Below are 25,342 nucleotides of genomic sequence, written 5' to 3'. Positions count from 1 at the left end.
AGGGCGATGCAATGCTTAATGCACAAAATTTTGTGCAATCATATTGAACCCGATCCGGACTCGTAAAACTCCTTGTGCAGTGCTTACCTCATCGCTTGCCTACAGGAAGCCAATGAGGTTAAAAAGACTTTTTCTTTCTGAATTTACAGCAAAAAAACGTTAATTTTCTTTTAAAAGTCTTCTTGATATTTGTTACGCTTGCGTGGCTTCTTTTCAAAGTCCCCCAAGAAATCTGTGAAAAGGGAGGCACACGATGTGGGAAAGCTCGTTATCTCTCTTGCTATCTTGAGTGAGTCGGTTTTAATCTGCCCGTTTTGATTTATTTATTTTTAACGCGAAGATGTTGGAATCATCTGCACGTTTCTCATCTCTATCCTCTTCTGCTCTCACTTTAGCTCGCACCCGTACCCTCGGAAAACCAGAGATCAAACGGCGGCCGGCGCCCTTGCTCCGGAAGATCGACGGTCGACATGGGGAGGCCCCTTTTCAACGGCCAGTCATCGATCGCCGGTAGAGTTTTCTCACTCACATCCTTCTCCTGCTCTCTCCTACTTCCTTCTTCCTGAATCTAAATGATTTCGACCCACCGTTCGTGTTTAGCAAAGAAATCGAGTTCACGATCTCTCCTAGTGCAGCAGATTTGTTGTTCCTTCTTTAATTTTTGAAATGAAGATTTGTTATGTAATTTGTAGATTATATCCGCCGGTTGATCTTATTTTTTATCTTCCCGCGACGAGATTCCGTTCTCCGGTTCCAATTCGGGGTCCGGCGACGTCCCCGAACAGCCTCTACTCGCAGGGAGTCATCGGAAACCCTGGATTCCGCTTCTCCTTTCGAGGAAGAGGTAACCCTGGAGTCTCCCTCCTCCATCCCGTCTAATCCCCACCGCGGCGGCCGATCGCGACTCTCCTTCTCTGACCGGCCCCCGGCGGGGATTCATCTGCATCTTGAAGCCACATTTTCGAGGTCTCCGTGACGATTAGCACCGAGACGATTCCGTTCGAGACTCCGTTCCTTTTCCGTCGAAGCTGGACGGACTCGGCGGAGGCCGTGGCGATGACGCCGATGAAGCTTCCGTCCGCCGCGCCGAAAAATCGCTCCTATCGTCGTCGTGCTCGGCGCGCTCCTCTTGGCAGCCCGTCAGCACCTCGCCGTCGTGGTAGGTTCGTAATTTCCGCTTCTTCCTCGTCCCTTTCCCTGCGAAGGGCGTCGTCTCGAAGCGCGGAAGAAAACGAATCGGCGGTGTGGATGATCCTACATTTTCTATACGACGCAGGAGCGCAACGTTGGTAGTTAGTTGGTAACAGTTGAGGGGACTGGGTAGAGGTATTTATGTAATTACACTACCTTCACCACCGAGGTGGTATCGCATGTGGTATGCGGGGTCCTGTGTCAAGCTGAAGGCCCAGGATCGAATCCCCATGTCACATGGGGCGGCTGTTGTTTTGGTAGGGGTCCGCCTTTAAAAAAAATTACACTACCTCCACTCTGACCAGTTTACTTGGTCTCTGATTCCTGCTCGACGACACGTGCTCTGCTTTGTTGCCGTGCGGTGCGCACTTTCTCGTTTGAATCTGCGACGACTTGTTACTGCGAGCGCGAGGGGTGTTTGGCTTTCCAAAATCTGACGGTCGTGGCTTTGGGATTCTGACTGAACGATTTTGATCTCCGTTGTGGCTGTTGGCCTGTTGTGTACAGCAACATGGTTTGTGTCAACTACATAAGGCCGCTCAAGTTCTCAACCATTTGCAAAAATTGCTCATTTTTTCCCTTTTTGCTTGTTGCATCTAACAGTCTTTTCTTTCATTTTTATTTTTATAAAATCCTTAATCACTCAATATTTTACACTACACGGAATGCTAGATATATAAAAAAATATGTATATTACACCATTCTGTACTATATTACACTATACCGTACTATACTATACTTCACCGAGTATAAATTATGTATATTAAACTATATTAATTATACTATATGAAATGCTAGATATATAAAATGTATGTTGTATATCTAACGACATGAGCTGAGCCAAACCAAGTGAATCACTTCCACAAGCAGGTCTGGTTCAGATAAGCATTAAATGAGGGAGTTGAATTATTAATAAGATCTAATTCAAATCTAAAATTTGATTTTTATTCTTTTTCTTTTTGTTTTTAACTCATATTGGCTTTGTCTCAAAATTTTGCGGGTTGATTCGTGCCCAACCAATAACCCTTGGTTGACTAGCCGTTTGGGCCATTTAAGCTCACTTATTGCTGGCGGTTAACCATTTATTCCTGGTCAGCAGGCTTCAGACTTAATAAACCCAATTCCCTCTCCTCATTTCCATCATTAGCTCTCAAGCTCTTCTCTACTCTCTCTCCCTCCCCCTCTAGCTCTCTCTCCTAAGCTCTTAGTCAAAACCTTCTTTGCTTCATGTTAAAGAGGTTATCCAAGGTGGTCCATGTCTAGCTCCATGTCCAGTCAACTCGATCTCACCTAGTGTAAAAGCGTGGGCTGACCATCGCGAGTAGGGAAAGTTCAGTTGTTTCCTGAGAGTGAGGTTGCAGGTAGCCCATTGTACCACAGTTTTGATATTGAGTGGGGCAACTATCACTTTAAAACACTTGCTTTATTGCATCATCAAAATGTTAGATAGTTCTTTTTCTCGCTAGGGAATGGATTATATTTGAATTTGTAGTCGGATTAATGTTAGAGATCGGTTGAAATTGGTATAATGTATCTTTCTCGAGGAGCACATCAAAGTTGCTACCATTGCTTCTCATTTCATTTATGCTGCTATCATTCTTGCAGCTGTTAAAGATAATGGTCCTCATATATTGAAAAGCTAAAAGATTGAGATTTGTTGCAATCTTGATAAAGAAATGCATGAGAAAGCTCTTCCATTTGGCAAAGATGCATCTACAGGCACAAAGAATCTGCATGAGTTTGGTTTTATAAATTTAGGTGTACTATGATATATATGAGATTTCACTGGTATGGAGGATATAATGTCATAATTTATCCTTAGACATGTAATTTTCCTTTATTGTTCACAGTTATCGACAATTATCTCTTGGAGTAATTTTTAAGCTATCTTGGATTAGAACTGCAATATCTTCTACATATCAAAAATGTAAAACACCTTAAATACTACTTAGATATTTAATTGGAGTTTGGTATATTGTCAAATGATCACAGCACCAATAAGAATGGTTGATGACACCATTAGAAGGAAATAGAAATAGGAAGAGTTAAAAGAAGAAGACTATTCAAGACTTGAGGGAGGCATCCGAGAGCTGTGACTGAGAATTATAAGGTAACCAACATTCTCGTAAAGCAGTCCCTATGTAATTGCGACTGAGAATCATTTGTGCCACTTCTCACCTTTTCTCTATGCGTTCATGATGTTGCTAATATTATATAAATGAACAGCACCTGATTGGAGACACTTGCATTTTGTCGACTTAGGCAGTTAGTTTTGGCAGTGCAAGAGGAAAAACATATTCCTTTTGATTTCTATGTACATCTTTGCTGTTTGTCTTCCTTTTCATTTGTTCTGTCAAATAATATTTCCATTGTTAAGTATCATAATTTTAATTTGGTTTTATATTGTTTTTTGATTTATTTTAGGAGATTTCATTTGGTGTCTTTGAAAATGCAACATTCTAAAAAAATGGTTTCCTTACCCTTTTTCCCATTAGAACTATTTCATTTGGTCTTTCAGTTAGATGTTTTGCTTCTCAATTGCTTTATTGAAGAACTACAATTAAAAGCTATATGTTGTTTGTTCATGCGTATCTCTTAAACTATGTTAATTTCATATTTGATTCATGCAGATGCTCCCAAGGATAACCAGGGTTTGTTTTCTGGAATTGGGTTGCCAGCCATAGACGTCTCTGTTGCATTTCCTCAGGCAACTGCTGCATCTTCTTTTCCTCCTGTTGGTATGGTCATAAGATGCCATTGGCACCCGAATATGTTTACATTGTCGTATTTGTTCTTGATAGTTGTTATTTATGGATAGTGGATCGTGTAAGATGGTGGCTTCTACTTGTTTGTTAGATGACCATGGTCATAAGGATTGCTTTAGGGTCATCAGTGTACGTCTCTAACATGTTCTTCCTTGTCTGTCATCATACTTGCAGCCTCAGACTATTATCATCTGGATGATCTGTTAACAGATGAGGAGAAAACCATCCGAAGAAGAGTGAGAGAGGTGATGGAAAAAGAGATAGCCCCTGTAATGGCTGAGGTATCACACTTGTAGTGGTTTTCTTTCATGAGAATGTGTGTTTGGGATTTCCTTTGCTGTTTCTGTAAGTTTTCTTTTGAGTGTGTTTGCTTCAACTGAAACATGCTTGCTTGGCAAGCTGTATAAGCATCTTTATTTGTTTGTGTTGCACTGCTGGTTTTATCTATTTATTGGGTTGAACACATGTTACAGTACTGGGAAAAGGCAGAGTTTCCTTTCGATAAGATTCCTAAGCTTGGTATGCTCAAGGTTGCTGGGGGAACAATAAAGGTGCCCTATTTTGTTGTTGTAAGTTTCTTACTTTTATCACAGGATGTTTGGTTGTTAGTTATACAGTCCTTTATAGTGTTCAGGGATATGGGTGTCCAGGGCTTTCAATCACTGGAAGTGCAATAGTCTCTGCAGAAATTGCGAGAGTTGATGCAAGCTGTTCTACATTTATATTGGTGCACTCTTGCCTTGCCATGCTTACAATTGGTAAGCCACTTGATCTTAATTCAATATATTGAATTTCCATTAATTTGCAGTGTTCAGTGTCATGCTGATTTTTGGTTGAAATTGTGGGGGAAATAGCTCTCTGTGGCTCAGAGGCTCAGAAGCAGAAATATCTACCTTCCTTGGCAGATCTTCAAACTGTTGCCTGCTGGGTGGGCCTTTTCCTTTATTCTGTTGACATATATCTGAACATTAGTTCTTAAATTCAGACACCAAGTTTACTATTTCATGGCATCACATATTCTAAAGATCAGAGGTGTAATGTTGTGCTGATGCCCACAGGCTTTGACTGAGCCGGACTATGGAAGCGATGCTAGTTCCTTGAGAACGACGGCGACAAAGGTATTCTGTATCTACCATGCCACTGCATTATTAGTCCTTTTGACAAGAAGCACACACATGCCTGATTCTGGGCATGCTGGTTTTTAGCATGTTCTTGTACAGATGGCGGATTCCACTTATTCTTTTTTTTGTTCAAGTTTGACCTTCTGCATCCTTGTTTCGCATAATATTTGGATGTGTTTTTGGTCTGAATTGATGACCTGAATTAGCTTTTGTTTGAAATTCTGAGATATAGGTGCCTGGAGGTTGGATACTTGATGGCCAGAAGCGCTGGATAGGAAATAGCACATTTGCAGATGTATTGGTTGTTTTTGCTAGGAACACAACCACTAACCAAATCAACGGGTATGCTGTTCCGGGCACACACATTCTGTTTAGTTTTTTGGTCTTCTTGTTTTAGAGTTGCTTCCCTCATTCCCTGTTGGTTCATAACTTCATGTGCTCCCTTAAATCAAGTAGTGTAAAGTCTCAATTTACTTTAAACATGGTACTAGTGTTACCTATATGTGTCTAATGAATTATTTTCTTTGATTTAGAGTGGTGGTATAGAATAGGCTTGTTATGAATTCCCTTGATGGACTGTTATAACTATTTCAGGTTTATTGTAAAAAAGGGTGCTCCTGGACTGAAGGCAACAAAAATTGAAAACAAGATTGGTTTAAGGATGGTGCAGAATGGTGATATTCAGATCAAGAGACTCTTTGTCCCAGATGACGACAAGTTGACTGGTGTCAATTCTTTTCAGGACACAAATAAGGTATTCCATTGATTGAGAAAGTTTTGACCTGCTACTTTCGTAAAGGGAACTTAACTGTCCAATTAAGATGTTCATTCAAGTCTTTTACAGAGTCCCTAAGTGTTCGTCTAGTTATGAGCTAGCAGCATGTGGTATTTTGGAAGCTTGAATGGGATTACATGGTAAAGCTTCAGATTTTCTGTTCCATCAAGAAAAGAAAAAATAAAATTATTTACAACAATAAATAAATAAATATATATATACATATATGTATACAATACATATACATACATTGGTATGTATATGTCACGAATCAATATGATTCTTCAATGAGCCACTTATGAGCACAACCCAATACGAGAGACTACCACTTATGGGTCCAACATAAAAGCAATATTGAAATGAGCCACTTAAGGGCTGAAATGCACATAAAGAATATAACTTGTATGAGGGAAAATCCCTTGATGAAAAGAGTACATTGAGAGGAGGGGATCACCCCTTTATATACAAAATAGGAGCTCAATAGAGCTGTGGGGCCTACCCAACGTCTAGAAATATAGTTGTTGGGTAGCCTCCAACGACTCTATTGGGTATTCCAATAATTCCCTTACAAAAGCAAGAATTTACAAATAAAAGGAAAATAAAAATTACAAGAAGAAAAATAAAATATACATCATTTGGACTTGACATATGAAAAGACCAAAATGCCCTTGATATATATATATATATATATATATATATATATATATATATATATATATAGACACACACACACACATTAGGACTCCCCCTCAAACTTACGGTGGGATCACCGAAAGTTTGCCCAACAAAAAATGAAACCTTGGCAAGGTAGTGCTTTTGTGAAGAAGTCTACAAGCTGATATTCTGAGGTGACATACAGAAGCGAAATAGTCTTGTTCAGAAATTTCTCTCTAAAATAATATCAGTTCATCTAAATGTGTTTAGTGTGCTCATGAAATGTATGATTTTCAGTAATGTATATGGCACTCCTATTGTTGCAGCATAATCATGATGACCCTGTCACAATTACTCCCATATCCTTGAGAAGATGCCTCAATCATACAATCTCATATGTGATAGTTGTCAAGCTCTATACTCGGTTTCTATAGAGGATAAAGACATTTTTGGTTTCTTTTTACACTTCCATGATATCAATGAATTACAAAAAAATAGAAGTCAATAGTTGAGCGCCTATCATTAGGGTCTTTTCCCCAATCAGAATCAGAGTATGCAATTAAATCAAGAGAAGAAAAGGTGTAGCTGGTGCCAGTAGTAGCATCGCAGCTACTGCCGTGGGTACACAAAGAAGAGGAAGAAAAAAAAGAGGGATTTTTTCGAAAGGACCAGGAGGTAAAGCTAAAGGCTTTATTAGGAGTTTTTTCTCTCTTATGACTACCTTTGGGGCGCAACCCGACATTCGTACTGCTATGATTCCTCAACATTTAGTCGAGCATGCTAATGTCACAGTTGTGAGATAGTTTTATGATGCCTGCATTCCTTTTAATGCAGCAAATTCATTTCATTTTTTGGCTATGACAGATGCCATAACCAATATCGGGCCTGAATACAAGATGTCTTCATATCATGCTTTAAAAAGAAAGATTTTAGATGCTAATGTGAATGAAGTGAAGGTTTATTGTGATGAGATGAGGCAGTCATAGAGAGAGACTGAGTGTAGCATCATGGCAGATGGGTGAACAAATAAAAAGTCGGGGATCTTAATAAATTTTTTTGTCTATTGCCCCAAAGGAATCATGTTTTTTAAATCAATTGATTTGTTTGATACACCCAAGACAACAAATGTATTGTTGAGGGTTTTTTATTAGGTTGTGGAAGAAGTTCAACCTCAAAACATTGTACAATTCATTACTGATGATGCAACAACAAGTAAAGAATTGATAGAAAATTTGGGGTCATTCTTTTGGACCCTGTGTGCTGCCCATTGCATAGACCTCATGCTTGAGGACATTGGCAGCATGGATGAGGTACATCAGACAGTTGAATGCTGCCAAGAAATTACTAAATTTATTTACAATCATGCATGGGTTTTGAGCATAAGAAGAAAGTACAGTGGTAGTGTTGAGTTGATTTGTAGTGCAGTTACTAGATTTGCTACTAATTTTTTGATAGTGCAAAGTTTAATAAATAATAGAGCTGCACTAAAAAAAATGTTTTTATCAGATGAGTGAAATGCATATCCCCATATACAAAAAAGAAAGCTCAGAGAAATTGTAGATATTGTATTCAGAAGTGAATTTTAGGATTCATGCGTGAAGTTATTGAGAATAATTATATATTCGGTGGAGGTGCTTCAATTCGTTGACAATGAAGACAAACCAGCTATGGGATATCTCTATGAGGCCATGAATAAGGCAAAAGAGGTCATTGGAGATAATTTGAAGGGGAAGAAAAAAATGTATATCTATATGGAAAATCATTGATCATAGGTGGACTGGACAACTTCATCAACCTCTTCATGCTATAATATATTATTTAAATCATGCATTTAGATACTCCCCTACGTTTAAAATGGACAGGATAGTCAACAAGGGACTTTTGGATTGCATCAAAAGGTTGAGCCCTGATTATAGCATTCAAGATCAAATTCATAAGGAAATGAAAACTTATGATAATACATTGTATGATATGGCGAGACCTGCAGCAGTGCGAAACTGTGCCACAATGCGTCCATGTAATTTATTTTGTCTATTTCAATTTTAATTTTAAATTATTATTAGTTATGATGTTTTGTATGATTGTATATTTGTTATTGTCTTATTGATTTCTTATTTTTTTGCTTTTTTAGACATGTGGTGGGTCAAGTTTAGAATTGATGTTCCAAATTTGAGAGCTTTTGTCATTCAGATTCTTAGTCAAACATGTAGTGCAAGTGAGAAACTAGAGTGTCTTTGAGCAAATCCATACCAAAAGAAGAAATAGATTGGAGCATAAAAGGCTTAATGACCTCATCTACATTCGCTACAACTTACGATTGAGGCATATGTATATAAAATTGTAAACTTTATTTATCATTTTCATTCAAAAGTCAATTAATTTTAATTTTTTCATGTTATCTTTTTAGGTAAATCGAAAAGTTATCAGCAAGGAGGCACAAAGAGCAATTCGATCTCATCAGTTTGAAATATTTTGATGAATTGGATGCATGGGTTGAAGAAACAAAAACTCTTTTAAATGGAGAGGACATTTAGTGGATTAACATGGAAGGAGCACAAGAGGTAGATGATGAAGACCCCACGTATCTTAGAGACGATGTGGATGTCGAAGGAGGAGAAGAAGAAGAAGAAGATAACGATAACGATGATGAAGATGATTATGATTATTGATGGATCATGTTTTATTAAAAAACTTATTCTTGTGAGATGTTTTTGTTTATGTAATATTAAAGTATGAGTCTTGTGGTATGTTCTTAATTGCAAGATATTTAATATTAGTTGATGTTTGATGATGTCTTATGCTGTTCATAAAGACATAAATGCTTCGTATGTAATTTTATGGTTGTATTTTGTGCAATTGATTATTATTTCATGTGATATGATTTTGTTAGATTTTTTACTAAATATTTCTGTTTTTTCTTATTTTTTTTTGGATTTTTTGATTTTTTTTATTAAAGATTTATGATACGTTTACGATATGATATGGTGTTACTATTGGGTCGACCGATATGGGTAATGATATGCTACTTACAACCTTGGTTTTAAGTGTCATTTTACGTAGACAAGAGATGTTGGTTATTCACATTGTTTTGTGTGTTTTAGCACTTTAGTGACATTATGATTATGCACTTGTTCTAGTCACTGATATACTTGATTTTTGAGGATTGGAGGTCTAGTGAGGTGATTGCTTGTGGTGGTCAAACTAGTGTATGAGAAGTGATTATTAAAATATTTTCATGTATTTTGCATTTAATATGCTTTAGTTGCATGATTTGTCCCATTACTGATTGTCTTGTGTGTTTTGCATAAGTTTGATTAATGTTTTCTAAGCATTTGTTAATGAAGGATATATTATTTTTACTTTGTGAGTTATTTGTGTGAGAAAGTTCAACCTGCAAGAGACAAAAGTGAGGTAAAGAGAGAAGAGAGGAGTCGGCGGCAATAGGGTTTTCCCTTTTCTCTTATTATTTATATGTATTATACAAAGTATAACATTACACAAGTAATAAAAATAAATTACAATATGCCACCGCCCTCTTGGGGCGCACACGCATCCCGAGGTGGATCCTTGGAATGTGGTGCGGGTCGGATCCATGATCCAAAACTAACAGCCTCTCTCAAGTTGAGTATGGTCTTTGATCGTGCTCAACCTGTCTTTGAGTGCCCAAAACTGATGAGTGGATAATCCCTTGGTAAAGATGTCAGCAACTTGCATATTTGACTGAACATATGAAGGTTCAATTTCTTTTTCTTCCACCTTTTGTCTAACAAAGTGTTGATCGATCTCGATATGCTTTGTGCGACAATGAAGGCAATATTAATAGCACTCTGATTATCGCAAAGAAGCATAGAGGACGAGATTGGTTCTTGTAATTCTTGCAGTAGATGTCTCACCCATGTAACATCGGTTGTTCCTGCTGCCATTGCACGATACTCTGCTTCAGTATTAGATCGCGTCAGTGCCTTTTGCTTCTTGCTACTCCATGTTACAATATTATTGCCGATAAGAATGAAATACCCCGAAACTGATCTGCGCTTGTCAGGATCACCAGCCCAGTCCGCGTCTGTGTAAGTGAATAGTCGATGCCCTGACGTATAAGCTGTGTCCTTGGTATACATCAAGCCATCTCCAATCGTACCCTTTAAATACCGAAGGATCCTTTTCACTCCTTCCATATGTACATCTGTAGGAGCATGCATAAACTGTGAAGCTTGATTGACAGAGTATGCTATGTCAGGCCTAGTGAATGTTAAGTATTGTAACATCCCTACAACTCGACGATACAAAGTAGGATCATGATAAGTAGTGCCTTCTTTAGCACTTAGCTTATGATTTAGAAGGCAAGGTGTGCTAATTGGTTTATAATTCTCCATCCCTGTAGCAAGTAAAATATCAATAGTGTACTTATGTTGGCTCAATGTAATAGTCTCATGTCGACTATCAACTTCCACACCCAAAAAATATCGCAAGGGACCCAAGTCTTTCATCTTGAATTTAGCCATCAGCATAGACTTAACCCAAGATATGTGAGCCTCATCACTCCAGGTGATAATGATGTCATCAACATATATAAGTACCCAAACAATAGCTTAATCACTTTTGAATATGAACAATGAATGGTCTAGAACACTTTTAGTGAACCCATGATGCTGGATCTCCGTGGAAAAACTTTCAAACCAAGATCGAGAAGCTTGTTTCAAGCCATAAAGAGAGCGTCGAAGTTTACATACCCAATTGGATGAATCATGCATGCTATAACCAGGTGGCTGCTCCATGTAAACTTCTTCCTTTAGTTCATCATGCAGAAATGCATTTTTAACATCAAGTTGACTGAGTGACCATCCATGTTGTAACGCCAATGCAATGATAATCCTGACGGTGCCCAATTTTACTACTGGGCTGAACGTTTCATCGTAGTCCTGCCCATACTGCTGTGTGAAGCCTCGTGCAACCAGACGAGCCTTATAGCGCTCAACACTGCCATCCGGTTTATGCTTGATCTTGTACACCCATTTGGATCCTACAACATTCTTGTTATCTGGCCTTGGTACAATCTCCCATGTATTGCATTCATGCAATGCTTCCATTTCCTCATTCATCGCCTCTACTCAGGCACGGGAATGTACAACCTCATGAAAGGAGGAAGGTTCTGTTTCTTTGGACACTCTAGTTAGAAATGTTTGAAAATCCAAAGAGAAATTGTTATAACTTACCCAGCGATCTATAAGATGTCTAATCCGAGTGGAACGTCGTAGAGGAGTCTCATCATTGACTGAATGAGCTCTACGAGAATAAACAAGACCAGAAAAATGTGAGGATGTTGTTGTAGGAGGAATGTCTTCTATATGCGGTTCCACATCGAAAGATAAGGTTCATTGTCTGTCAATAAAGATGAATCCTCATAAGGCAACAAATCATATAAAAGTGAGTCACTGAGCCAAGGATCATAACTGTCCTGTGTATCTGTGTAAGATGAACCCAGAATATCAAAATTTTCATCATAAAAAACAACATTTCTAGATACCCGAATTTTGCCTGTATGAGGATCATAACACCTATATCCCTTATAGTCATCTGCATACCCAAGAAACTTGCATTGTACAACTCTGTCTTGAAACTTATTTCTCAATGAATGATCAATATGAACATAACATACGCAACCAAAAGGATGTAGTTCCTCATATGATGGATGACAATTATAAAGAACAAAATATGAAGAATTATCTTCAAGGATGGTCATGGGCAACCTGTTGATAACGTAAACAGCTGTATGGAAAGCCTCTGTCCAAAGAGAGAAAGGAATACCCACAATGTGCATCATGCTCAAGGCTGTCTCAATAATATGCCTGTGTTTTCTCTCAGTCACTCCATTTTGTTGAGGAGTATGAGGGCAAGAAATGTTACGTGTAATGCCATGCTCCTTCAAATATTCACTAAAATCATGAGATATGTATTCTCCCCCCCCCCCCCCCCCCCCATCACACTAGAAATATACAACATTGGTATTGAATTGATTTTGGACTAGTGCATGAAACTGTTTGAACAATTTGAAAACTTCATGTTTGTTTTTCATGAAGTAAATCCAACTAAATCGAGTGTTAGAGTCAAGAAAGAGTACATAGTATCGAGATCCAAAAAGAGAGGCAGTGGGCGCAGGACCCCAAACATCTGATCATATAATCTCAAAAGGCTTTGTTGCTCTTTTATTGATACTATGAAAAGGAAGTACATGACTTTTGCATAAATGACAACTTGGACATTTTGACTCTAAACTAACTGCGGGTATTAAACCTTTTGCAGACAACTTGTCAAGAAAAACTTGACTACAATGACCCAAACGAAGATGCCATAAGTCTGGCTTATTAAGTTTCAAGACTCTAGAAGAAGAACTATGATCTGTAAATCGACTCAAAAATGTTGGAAAGGAAGAAGCTGAAGAAGCCACGGCTACGGAAGACGACATCTTCAAAGGCACATGAGATTCTTCAAAGACGTACATGTTCCCGCGCCGTTCACCTTTAGCGAGCGTCTTCTTGGTGTGAAGGTCCTTAAGATAAACAGAAGGAGTAAATTCAACGGAAGAATTTGTTTCATCAACTAATTTTGACACAGATAGAATATTCTTTTGAATAGCAGGTGTGAGTAAGACATTTGACAAGGGTAATTTAGATTCAGGCAAAGAAAGGGAGGCATTTCCAGTGTGAGAGATGGGGTGGTGAGATCCATCTCCTATGACTATAGTGCCATTTCCAGTGTAAGGAGTCAAGTGAGAAAATTTACCTGCATCAGAAGTAACATGTGCTGCTGCCCCTGAATCAATATACCATATACCTTCATCATTTTGGCGCAAGTTTATCTGATTGAAAGTAGTCATAAGGATATTTTGTACGTCCTGTGGAAGAACCTGTCCCTGAGGAGTGCGAGCAAACATCTAAATTGCCTTCTGCCCTGGCCTACTATCTGGCCTCCCTGTTTTGTTCCGGTTCTGAGGATTGTACCAGCAATTTGCTTTAACATGTCCCTGCTTATTGCATAGAAAACAAGTAGGAACACGTCCCCCTCGTGGTACACTGCCTGAGCCACTACCTCCTTCACATGGTGTAGGTAGCAATCCTCTTTTGTTCATAGGTGTTCCATTGGGACGAGGAGGAGTAAATAAGACTCCTGTTTGAATAGGCGTATGTGCCATCATCACAGGATGAGCATCATCTGACGCGTGTTCCTGATTTAAACTGACCTCATATTACAAAAGCTTAGATTGAAGATCATCAAAACATGGAAGAACTGAGACAACCTGGAGTGTCATGCAAAACATGCGATATTCAGGTCCAAGGCTACATAATACCTATTGTACCATATCCTTATCTGATACAGGACTTCCAATGACAGCTAACTGATCTGTAATCACCCTGACATCCCCCATACAACAACAACAACAACAACTACGCCTTCATCCCAAAACAATTGGGGTCAGCGATATGAACCAAAAAAGAAATTCATTTTGGGTCTTCCACATGAATCCTTTTCCTCCAATCATTTCTATCCAACGCCATGTTCTCGGTGAGGTTCAAAGCATTCATATCCTTTCCTATCATCTCCATCCAAGTCTTCCTAGGCCTACCCCTACCTCTTTTAACTAATATATTTTCCCATTTCTCCAACCTTCTAACTGGAGCATCATTAGGCCTTCGCCGAATATGTCCAAACCACCGTAAACGATTCTCTCGCATCTTATTCTCAATGGGTGCAACACCTACCTTCTTACGTATCTCTTCGTTCCGAATCTTATCTTTTATTGTATTTCCACACATCCATCTAAGCATCCGCATCTCAGCTACACTCACTTTTTGAATATGATGTCTCTTGGCAGCCCAACATTCCGTACCATATAGTAAAGCGGGTCTAATAGTCGTCCTATAAAACTTTCCCTTCAACCGCAATGGCATTCTACGATCGCACAGCACTCCAGTAGCACTTTTCCATTTCATCCACCCAACCTTTATCCTATGATTTACATCTCCATCAATTTCTCCATACTTTTGAATGATGGATCCTAAATATTTGAAATAATCATTCACCGGTATATCTTGCTCACCAAGCTTCACTACACTCCCATCACTACTTCGTTGCTTACTAAACCGACATTCCATATATTCAGTCTTACTCTTACTCAACTTAAAACCTCTAGCTTCCAATGTCTGTCTCCATAATTCTAACTTAGCATTAACCCCAGCTCTAGACTCATCAATCAAAACAATATCATCAGCAAACAACATACACCACGGTACATTTTCTTGAATTGATCTCGTAAGCTCATCCATCACTATCGCAAATAGGAAAGGGCTTAAAGCAGATCCTTGATGTAACCCAACCGTTATCGGAAAATTGGTTGTCACCCCTCCACAAGTGTGGACATTGGTTACTACTCCTTCATACATATCTTTAATTATACTAATGTACTTGAGAGAAACACCTTTCTTCATCATTGTCCACCAGAGAACGTCCCTAGGTACTCTATCGTATGCCTTCTCTAAATCAATAAAAACCATATGCAAATCTTTGTTCCTCTCTCTATATCTTTCAATAAGTTGTCTAAGAAGATGTATAGCTTCCATAGTTGATCTTCCAGGCATAAAACCAAATTGATTCTCTGATATCATGACAACCTTCCTCAACCTAGACTCAATCACCCTCTCCCAAAGTTTCATAGTATGACTCATGAGTTTTATACCACGATAGTTTGTGCAATCTTGTATATCACCCTTATTCTTATATAAAGGCACCAAAGTACTCTTCCTCCACTCATTAGGCATCTTATTTGTTCGCCAAATCAAGTTAAAAAGATTTGTCAACCATTCTAAACCTTTCTCTCCCAAGCATTTCCAAGCCTCGATAGGTATACCATCTGGGCCAACTGCCCTTCTTGATTTCATTTTCTTCAAAGCCTCTGCAATTTCTTTCTTTTGAATCTTGCGCATGAAGTCACGATTTATCTCATGAAAAGGAATAGAAAAGTCTCCAAGATCCTGAGCATGACTTTCATTAAATAGCTTATCAAAATAATCTTTCCATCTCTCCTTAATCTCCTCATCTTTGACTAAAACCCTTTGCGTTTCATCTTTGATACATCTAACCATACCCAAATCCTTCGATTTCCTATCTCTCATCTTTGCAAGCCTATAAATATCCTTCTCGCCTTCTTTGGTATCCAACTTGTCATAAACCTCCTTATATACCTTAGCCCTCGCGTTTCGAACAACTTTTTTAGCTTCCTTCTTTGCTATCATATACTTCTCCAAATTCTCATTATCACGACTCTTACTTAGATTTCTATAACACTCTCTTTTAACCTTAATAGCTAATTTGACATCCTCGTTCCACCATGATGTATCCTTACCTAGTGGTGCACCGCCTTTAGACTCACCCAATACCTCCTTAGCTACTTTTCTCATACCACCCGCTATCTTATTCCACATTGATTCTGAATCCTCCTCGAGACACCAATCAACTTCCTTAACTACCTGCTCTACAAACATTCCTTGTTTAGCTCCTTTCAGTGCCCACCACTTAATTCTAGGATCTATCCTATGTCTAACCCTTTTGCGGCATTGTCTAATTCTAAGATCTAAAATTAAGACTCTATGTTGTGTAGCTACACTTTCTCCTGGTATAACCTTACAATCGATGCAACAACCCCTATCTCTCTTTCTAATTTGACATCCCCCATGAACTCCGTAATAGATTTGTTTCCTTTTCTCATGGATTGGAATTGCCACTTGAGTTGCAAAGCCCGAGATTCGGAAACCTGAGAAAATGAATGAGCTAGTCCATTCCACAACTCGGCAGCGGATTGATCATCAGAAATAGTTTGTAAAACACGATCAGAAAGTGTGAAAGTGATGTAAGCAACTAATGTCTGATCCCGTTGTACCCATATATCATAAGCAGGATTGGTGGTTCGAAGTTGATTCACCTTCCCATCTTCACCTGTTATCTCTTGCACGATATGTGTAGGTGGGGCGGGTGATCGCCCATCTAGATGCCCATAAAGACCATGACTGCAAATAAAAGGCACAATCTGACGCTTCCAAAGTAAGTAGTTATCATGAGATAATTTGTGGGTCATGAGGTGAGTAAGAAAACTAGTGTTCAACTTGGAATCCATGGATTATACGAAGAATGAGATGTAATAACAGATAGGAAATAGGAATGGGATGATACCAAAATAGAGTGTCGATTGTACTGACAGTGTATTGAGAGAAAACCAGCAATGCTGTGTGCTGAAAATAATATCAGCGCCTTCGTCACACAGAGGAGTAGTGACGTGAAAATGAGATTGTGACGTGCGAACCAGAAAAATATTAAACAGAAATATTTTGGGGAGAAAATCCAAGATTCGGCAGACTGGAACAAAATATTAGGACGTGCGAACCAGACTGGAACAGAATATTAGGACGTGCGAACCAGAAAAATATTGAAAATGAAAAGAACCGAAAGAGAAAGAAATAAATCTGATTAAGGAAAAGAGAAAGAAATAAATCTGATTAAGGAAAAGAGAAAGAAATAAATCCTACGTCCTTTAGAAGCACGTGTTGGTCCTTATAGGTCTTCTAGATGATTGATTTCCGCGCCTGTGCTCTGATACCATGTGAGAAAGTTCAACCTGCAAGAGACAAAAGTGAGGTAAAGAGAGAAGAGAGGAGTCGGCGGCAATAGGGTTTTCCCTTTTCTCTTATTATTTATATGTATTGTACAAAGTATAACATTACACAAGTAATAAAAATAAATTACAATATGCCACCGCTTTCTTGGGGCGCACACACATCCCAAGGTGGATCCTTGGAATGTGGTGCGGGTCGGATCCATGATCCAAAACTAACAATTTGTGTGTTTTCCTTTCGTTCATAAGTGATCACTATCATATTGATAATCTCATTGTAGCCTTTGTGGCATTTCTTTGAGATATTGTTGGTTTCATTAGTTAGTTTTCTAAGCATGTGTTCTTGAAAGATTTTCATTGTTATCTCTTAAAATTAGTCCATAAATGACTTCTTTAGTTGTATGACTAATATTGCATCTAAAATATAATTGATCTATGTGTATTTAACTTTTCTTAAATCTTTATTGACTGATTGAAATCATTTCTTGTATTTTCCGTTGTGTGAAAATGTTTTCGTAATTTATACTCCGTTGTGAGTTATTTATTCATGGAATTGTTTGAAAATCCATACTTTATATCTTTTTGTGCATTAATGAACCTTGTTTGATAATATGCAATAATGAATTAAGAACTATAATTTATTAAAATTATCTATTGAGACTAGTCTCTCAATAACTATTGTGTTTTGAAATTAATGATTTCTTCAAGATTAATTCTTATTTTAAATGATCATGATTTTGAAAAATATTAAATATTTTTCTATATATTATATCTTTGTGTGTTTGGTCATTCTCTCTCCATAACATAATATATATATATGGAGATTGTTCTTGTTTTGCTCTCTTTACAAGTTCTCAAAATATTGACGGTATTGATAATTGTAAAGGCATTTTGATCATATCAAGGGAGATCTAGAGCCCTCTTCATGAATTTGTATTATGAAGAACATGTTGATATCTTGTGTAATGGGATTTATTTTGTAATTACAAACTTGCAGTGAGTCACCGTAAGTTTGAGGGGGGTGTTAAAATGGATGTCCTTTTCTTTGTGTATATATACGTATATACATATGTATATATATATTATTAATATATATAATATATATCTTTGTATATATTATATATAGTATGTATATATTTATATATATTTATTTGTGTAATATATATATATATATAATGTATTTTATCTTAGTCAATCTAGGTTGACTCCTAGCCATTGGAGGCTAGTCCAATAGCTAGAAATCTAGCCGTTGGACTAGCTCTAACGGCTAGAAGGGTACTCCCTTCTCTCTCTTGGTCTCTCTTCTCTCCCCTCTTCTTCCTATAAAGGTGTGAGTGTGCAAGTGTATGGGTTGTGAGAATGATGGGTAGTTTTTAAGCTTTTGAGTGTTTGTAGTGAGGATTGTTTGTAATTTTGTATTTTTTTGTATTATTTGAATTTCATTTTTAATGAAATTATTCATTTTTAAATATTGTGTTCCATTGTATTTTTGGTTCTTGGTATCCATTCCGAAGTGCATCAGGATTCGTGCCATTTTCATGACACATATATCTGCATTTAATTGTGCATTAAAGCTTCCAAGATTTTCTGTCGTATAGGGTTGAGATTTCAAGTGCTTATAATTTTGGTTTAGTTCCTACACCTATATTACATGGACATTTCTAGGCACCCAAAGTATTGGTGTCGGACATGGATGGACATGTCATGGGGACAAGAAGTATCTGACACTTAGACACGAGGCATCCAGTTTATGACACGTGGTGTCCGATGCTTGTGCACTAAGTTTCCAGTTCATTACTCCTAGTGTCCGACACTTGGACATGAAGTGTCCAGTTTTATACCGTAGAGAGTAGGTTTTAGATATAAAGTGTCCAATTCAGGAAATGAAGTGTCCAATGCCTTGGACACAATGTGTCCAGTTTAGGGCACTTTTAGGTGTTATGGACACAAAGTGTTCAACATAACACTTTTTAGGTATCTTGGATGTCTTGTTTGTTAGACATGAAGTATCCGACTAGGACACTTTTAAATGTCTTGGGTACAAAGTGCCTAGTTTAGGATACATTTAGATGTCTTGGAATCAGAGTGTACTATTTAGGACGTATTCATGTTCATGTAAATCATCAATGATAAAGTCGAATGAATTTGGATATACATTTTATATTTGATTTATCACACTTTGTTTGTATTTTCTTGCTTTTTGTGTGTGGGTTTCTCTCTCTCTCTCTCTCTCTCTCTCTCTATATATATATATATATATATATATATATATATATATATATATATATATATTGCTACGTTCATGGGTAAGGACCCCTTAGTTGGAACTCATAGAGGGAAGTTGCTTTGACCAAACATGACAACATGGATATGTTCAGCATGATCAAAATAGTAGGAATTTTCACTTGGATTATATTTTTTCAACGTAAATAAATGTTTTTTTTAGGGTAGAAAATTCATACATAATAGGCTGTTAATTTTTTAAGCCTCAGAAAATCTGACATGCACGTTGGAAAAAAATGATCCAAGGAATGGATTCTACTAAACCAAACATCTAGATCACATCTGGAGGGTCAGATGTGCACAACATAAAAAATTAGTGTTTTTAACTAGAGGGTTCCATACCCATGAGGGTAGCGAAAATCATCCCATATATGTATTGTCTTGTTTTTTAAGACTCGCCGTGTCTGACACTGTCACCCGTGTCAGTGTCCAAGTAACATACTCCTATCCATTGGATCTCGGATCACAATCTCTGACCCAAACTAACCCAATCCAATTTCCAAGACGAGCATGACTTGATTATAACTCACTAAGGAGACAGCCTCTTAAATCCCTGTAACTAATACTCTATTTAAAGAGAACCTCTCATCTCTGTTGGGCGTGTAGAGAGATAGAGAGAGTATTCGTGGACGTAGACCACATTGTGTGTGTGTGAGTGTGTGAAATCAATTTTACATAGGGGCAATTTGTGAGCAAGAGAGGATCAAGGGCAATGTAATTACACACTTTTAGTATACTGATTGCACCTGATCACCCTCCATTAATTGGCCCCAACAGCTGATAGGCTGTATCCTAAAGATGAAGGGTGATCAGATGCAGCAGCACACTAAAAGTGTCTTCACATTTGCACTTGATCCTCTGCTAGTCTCACCAAGTTGATGGGATGCCACCAGTTTGAAACCTACAAGCAGTGTTCCTTGCTGTAAGGTCAAAACTGGGTGCACACTCAAGTCGACAGTGGGGATCTCAAGGGTTCTATCCACCAGAGGCCTGATAATGTGCAGTCGCTGATGGGAGGTTTTTTCTTATCCTAAAGAAAAAAAAATTGTTTTGTAAGAAACATTGGTGAAATCTTAACCAAGAACTCTCTCTCTCTCTCTCTCTCAATGCACTTCATTCATTTGCTTGACAGAACTGTGCTAGTTTATAGATAAAATGCACATCACACAAACAAGTTTAAACAGCCATGCAGTTCCGCAGAGGGCGTTGGAAACTAGCAAGTACAGCACATGTTCTTAGTTAGAATTGAAGAAAGATCGCACGAAATCAATGTCCAAGTAACACAGCAGACGGGAGCGAGACCAACTGGATCATGCATGAGTTCAGTTCAGAAGAGTATAAGGTTAGAGAATCAAGAATTTCAGACAGAAGAGAAAATATGTTGCTTGAAGAAATGTGATTTTAAGGATAAGTTTCAAATGCCCAGCAAACTTTTGGTCCTAGTTAATACATCCAACAAACGTTTCGCATTTTTCAGATGTCTTCCAAATATTTGGCACCTTTTGTGAACCTTTTGTTTCATAACAGTCCAGAGTCTCAAGATTGTTAACATTTGGTAGTATTAGGCAATTAGATTACCTTATATTTCCACACTTCTGGGCACAAAAGTTGCATGGAAAGTGGGCTCATTTAGTGTAAGGTTGACTATTTTTCAAACAGTAGTGAAAGAATCTAGTATTTCACTGGACTAAATATAATGTTGGAAATTCAGAGGTTAAACAAAATTGACATATGGTGCCTGTAGATAAGGTTAGTTACTTGTGATTGAGGTGTAGGGATTTTCACATCTTCTGACTTACAGTGAATGGTACAAATTGCAATGTGTTCTATCCATATTTTTCTAACAAGTTAGTGCTGGTGGCAGATGTCGTTAACTTATATCTCTTGGTTCTTCATATCTGATTGAGGCCATACATAAATCACAACTGTTGTTCCATAGTCTCATTTACACATTCATTCCTGAATAAAGCTTGTTCAGTTTGTTATGCTCATCACAATAAACTTTCCATTTTATTTGTACAGGTACTTGCCATATCACGTATCATGGTAGCTTGGCAGCCTATTGGGATTGCTATGGGTGTGTATGATATGTGCCACAGGTACGAAATGCATACACTTTTATAGGCTTCTGCTGGGATGTAAGGGGTTGTATTTGCTTGGAATGTGAATCTAGATCTGACCTAATCCAAACTTGGGTCTAAGGACAATTTTATATCTCAGTCTTGGGTTGGAATTCGGCCAACTTAATAAAGTCCAATTAGTTTTCACATTTTTTTTCTTTTGTTTTTCATAAACATATTTGGGTTGTTGGGATCCTAGTAACCATGTTCTGTATCTTGAGTGTGGATCATGCATAGAGCTGTATGCCAAGGAGTGTAGTTGAAATGATCTTAGAAGCTGCAACCATGTCAATATTATGAATAAAGCCTACTGTGTACATCCATATGCATGCATTGCTGTGATCATTAGGACCACGTTTCTTGATATCCATATGCTCACAGGTACTTGAAAGAGAGAAAACAATTTGGTGCGCCATTGGCAGCATTTCAACTTAATCAAGAGAAACTTGTCAGAATGTTGGGTAATGTTCAAGCAATGTTCCTTGTTGGTTGGCGGCTGTGTAAGTTGTATGAATCTGGAAAGATGACACCTGGTCATGCTAGTTTGGGGAAGGTAATTTTCATTTACGATAAAGTTTTTAATGGAAAAATCTAGCGGATTCACTTAATATGATGTTCAATGTTTCAAATCAGGCATGGATTACCCTGAGAGCAAGGGAGACTGTTTCTCTTGGTCGAGAGTTACTTGGTGGCAATGGGATACTAGCGGATTTCCTGGTAGCAAAGGTATCCAAAAGCATTATTTTCTATTACATTCTTTGTTGGTTAAGGGCATTGATTCTCACTCAAGTGACTATCAAATGGATGAATTCATGCTAAACTGATGACTCTTTAATAGATATTTCATGTTGTTAATTGATTCAAACTCTTAGTTGCTTCGGAAGAAAGCATATCCATGGATTTTCTTCTCCCATGAAAAGTTCTAAGTGATATGAGAGCTTTGATAATGAGAATGGAATTCTGTAGTGGAAATTCTAAATTCTGTAAATCTAAATGGTAGGAGATCTTTATAAGAATGGAATTATGTCATAACAATTCTAATCATTTCTTTGTTGAACGAGAATACTGTGAATATTATCAACCTTGGGAAGTGTTGAACACATTTATTCCTTATATATCTGTATGTAGGGCTCCTGACACTTAAAAAACTGTTTTTTTCCTTTGCCTTGGATATCATCTATGTTGCAAATATACCAAATATTTCCTAAGGATATTAATTTTAGAATGATAATATCGTGGGATATTTTAGAACGGTAATATCCTGGGAGTGTCCAGAATTTTCAAAATATCACTGGATTCAAATGTAACATGAATAATCAGTGATAATTTCACAAGGGATTTTTTTTTTAAAGTGCTAGCTATTTCTTAATAAAAAAAGGCAAACCTAGATTTTGTAAATGTCCAAAATGCACCTATAAACATTTCTAAATTGATGAGCAAACTTCCATTAGATTAACTATGACTTGTCATTAGCATAACTTGAGTAAAGTTCTTAGATTTACATTTTTACCCTTATGATATTCAAAATCTCTCTTTCAAAGTCTCACGTAGTCCCTCTCCTTAACTGCTGATGGAGAAGCGGAAAGCTGTAGGTGGTTGTGGGGAGTAGGAAGTCAGCAATGGTGGGAAATGAGATAGAAGGTTAATGGTGGTGACTGGTGTTGGTGGTTCGAAAAAGGAGAAGAGGTATTGAATGATGGTGGTGTAAGAGAGGAGAAGAGGTGAGCGGTGTGGTGTTTGGACTGGTGAAAGAAGGGGAGAAGAGGTGGGCAGTTGCAGGTGGTAATCTTGGAATGGACTTAATGGCAGTGGTGATGAAAGAAAACGTGTAGGTGCAAATTTTCATAAACATAAATGCTTTGGTGTTTTTTCTTGTTAAAAGGCTAGGTATGTTTTGATATTTTTGCTATCACAAATATATTTCAGTGCTGTTCATAAGTTTTTTTTTAATTGTATTACACTTTTTTTCTGCTTTAAAACTTTAAAAATATTTTTGAATATTTCCTTGATTTTTTTCTTGAGTTCTCTAAAGATATTTGACTGTCAAGATATTCACAATAGGATGTTTATTTAAGCTTTCTCCTAGACTCTATTTAGTGAATTTATCTTCACAATACTCGTGATATAGGTTCATTTTAAGCTTTCTCCTATTTAGTGAAGTTGACATCTTGTTGCACCTTATTAAGATTGAGGCCAAAGGAGTGGCCGGTGCAGACTGGATTAATTTAAAATTTTATGATAAGCCATAAATTTTTGGCAGTGGAATTGTAGTGGTCAAGTTTCATCTCCTTGTAACTTTCATAGATATCAGCATATTTCTTCCGTGAAATGTTAATAAGTTCTGAAAATTTCTTGATGGAGTTTGAACATGTCTCTGATGGCTGTAAAGTTGATATCTTACCCAAGGGATCTTGGTTTGAACCTCAAGGTAATGGAATCTTCTTTTGGTTATACGAGTTATCAGTGTTTCCTGAAAAATTGAAGTACTTTGTGAGCAAATAAACTGAAAAAAAGCTGGTTTTACGTTCGGAGGACAGGCAGGTTCCCTATTAAGGCCACAATTTTTTTTTCATGCATGCATTTATATTCATTATCATCACTATTGTTATCATTATCATCATGATAATTATTGTTTTGAAATTCATTTCTGATATTAGTTTCATGACTGAAATCCTTTCTTACCATTGACACCGATGAAATATGTGCTTCAGGCATTCTGTGATTTGGAGCCAATTTATTCATATGAAGGCACTTATGATATCAACAGTCTTGTGGCTGGCAGAGAAATCACAGGCATTGCAAGTTTCAAACCAGTTGTGCTTGCTAAGAGCAGTCGACTATAGAGATGCAGTCTTCATTAACATGGCGACATGCAGATCCTGAATAAGCACCCTGATTGTGAAAAAGCAACCAACCGATAACAATGATATCAGTGGGATCCATGAACTCCACGTAATATGATCTTGTGGCTTTTGGAACAATATGTTAGAACAGTGTTGCTTTGATTCTTATATGGAAGCAAAAGATCTGTGCTATTTGTCTCAGCAGAAAACATACTACAGGTTCTGATGTGAGATCCACCACCTCTCTCTTTCCCTCTTCCATATATATATATAGGTGTCTGAATGTGTGCCGATTATGCTCTATTGCAGTCTATTGGAGCCAAACATGCTTTGGTGATGGGTCTGATAACTGATGGCTGCCAGATCTTGCAGTAATTGGCTCTGCAGACCAGCTGAAATGCTTTGGCTTAATCCATCAGGCCCAGTTTTTTAGTGAACTGGGTCTGACCTGGACCAAAGTTGACGTGGATCCATTTATGCCTCAAATCTTGTTCTCGGCAAAATATCAGTGAGGAAAATGTCGCATTTTTTGAAAAATCTAGTTTTTTAGGGTGAAACTATAAGTTAGTATAGCAATATAAAATTATATAAAAATATAAATAAAAGCATGAATAATATAAAAAACTCTAGAAAAAGTGTTCTATGACAATTAAAACATGATGTTTTCAGAACAGTCTATACTCTGAAAATGACAAATTTTTTATATAATATATTGCTTGAGAGGATTGTCGAAAAAAAAAAGAAAAAAAATCGCATGATGTTAATATCGGCTATATTTGTGACCGTGCTGGTAGGTGTGTTTGGCTCCATTTAGTCGGTTGGTTCAAGCAAGTGCGTACCTTTCTTTATTGATGCGGCCGTATACAGTATGAAACTTTTATGGTAGTTGGATGTTCCGAACCGATCCGGATCCATCTGTTTGCATTCCTA

General features: G+C 37.5%; 1 protein-coding gene across 2 annotated transcripts; it reads left to right on the top strand.

Moving 5' to 3' along the window:
- Positions 1-237: 237 nt before the first annotated feature.
- LOC149835554 (acyl-coenzyme A oxidase 4, peroxisomal-like) lies at positions 238-24,621 on the top strand. Of its 2 annotated transcripts, XM_090010575.1 has the most exons (14): positions 238-289; positions 396-510; positions 3,822-3,929; positions 4,131-4,237; positions 4,430-4,507; positions 4,591-4,714; positions 4,811-4,884; positions 5,015-5,074; positions 5,310-5,419; positions 5,672-5,831; positions 21,472-21,548; positions 21,951-22,122; positions 22,203-22,295; positions 24,281-24,621. In XM_090010575.1, exons 2-14 carry the CDS (start codon positions 471-473, stop codon positions 24,410-24,412), a joined length of 1,335 nt encoding a protein of 444 aa, XP_089866701.1. In that variant the 5' UTR covers positions 238-289; positions 396-470; the 3' UTR covers positions 24,413-24,621. The 2 variants fall into 2 exon arrangements, with proteins under 2 accessions (XP_089866701.1, XP_089866700.1); XM_090010574.1 differs by lacking the exon at positions 238-289 and having other exon boundaries at positions 362-510.
- The last annotated feature ends 721 nt before the right edge of the window (positions 24,622-25,342 follow it).

This window comes from Nuphar pumila, chromosome 6 (genome assembly GCF_984573655.1).
Source record: "Nuphar pumila chromosome 6, dmNupPumi1.hap1.1, whole genome shotgun sequence".
NCBI classification, from domain to species: domain Eukaryota; kingdom Viridiplantae; phylum Streptophyta; class Magnoliopsida; order Nymphaeales; family Nymphaeaceae; genus Nuphar; species Nuphar pumila.
Note: the sequence above shows the minus strand (reverse complement) of the source record. Positions and strands in the feature narration are given on the sequence as shown.

Excerpts from the sequence above, each read along its gene's own strand:
- LOC149835554 (XM_090010575.1), top strand. The coding sequence starts at position 471 with ATGGGGAGGCCCCTTTTCAACGGCCAGTCATCGATCGCCG. Across the intron at positions 5,075-5,309 it reads TGAGAACGACGGCGACAAAG|GTGCCTGGAGGTTGGATACT; the intron begins GTATTCTGTATC and ends TCTGAGATATAG. Across the intron at positions 5,832-21,471 it reads CTTTTCAGGACACAAATAAG|GTACTTGCCATATCACGTAT; the intron begins GTATTCCATTGA and ends TTATTTGTACAG.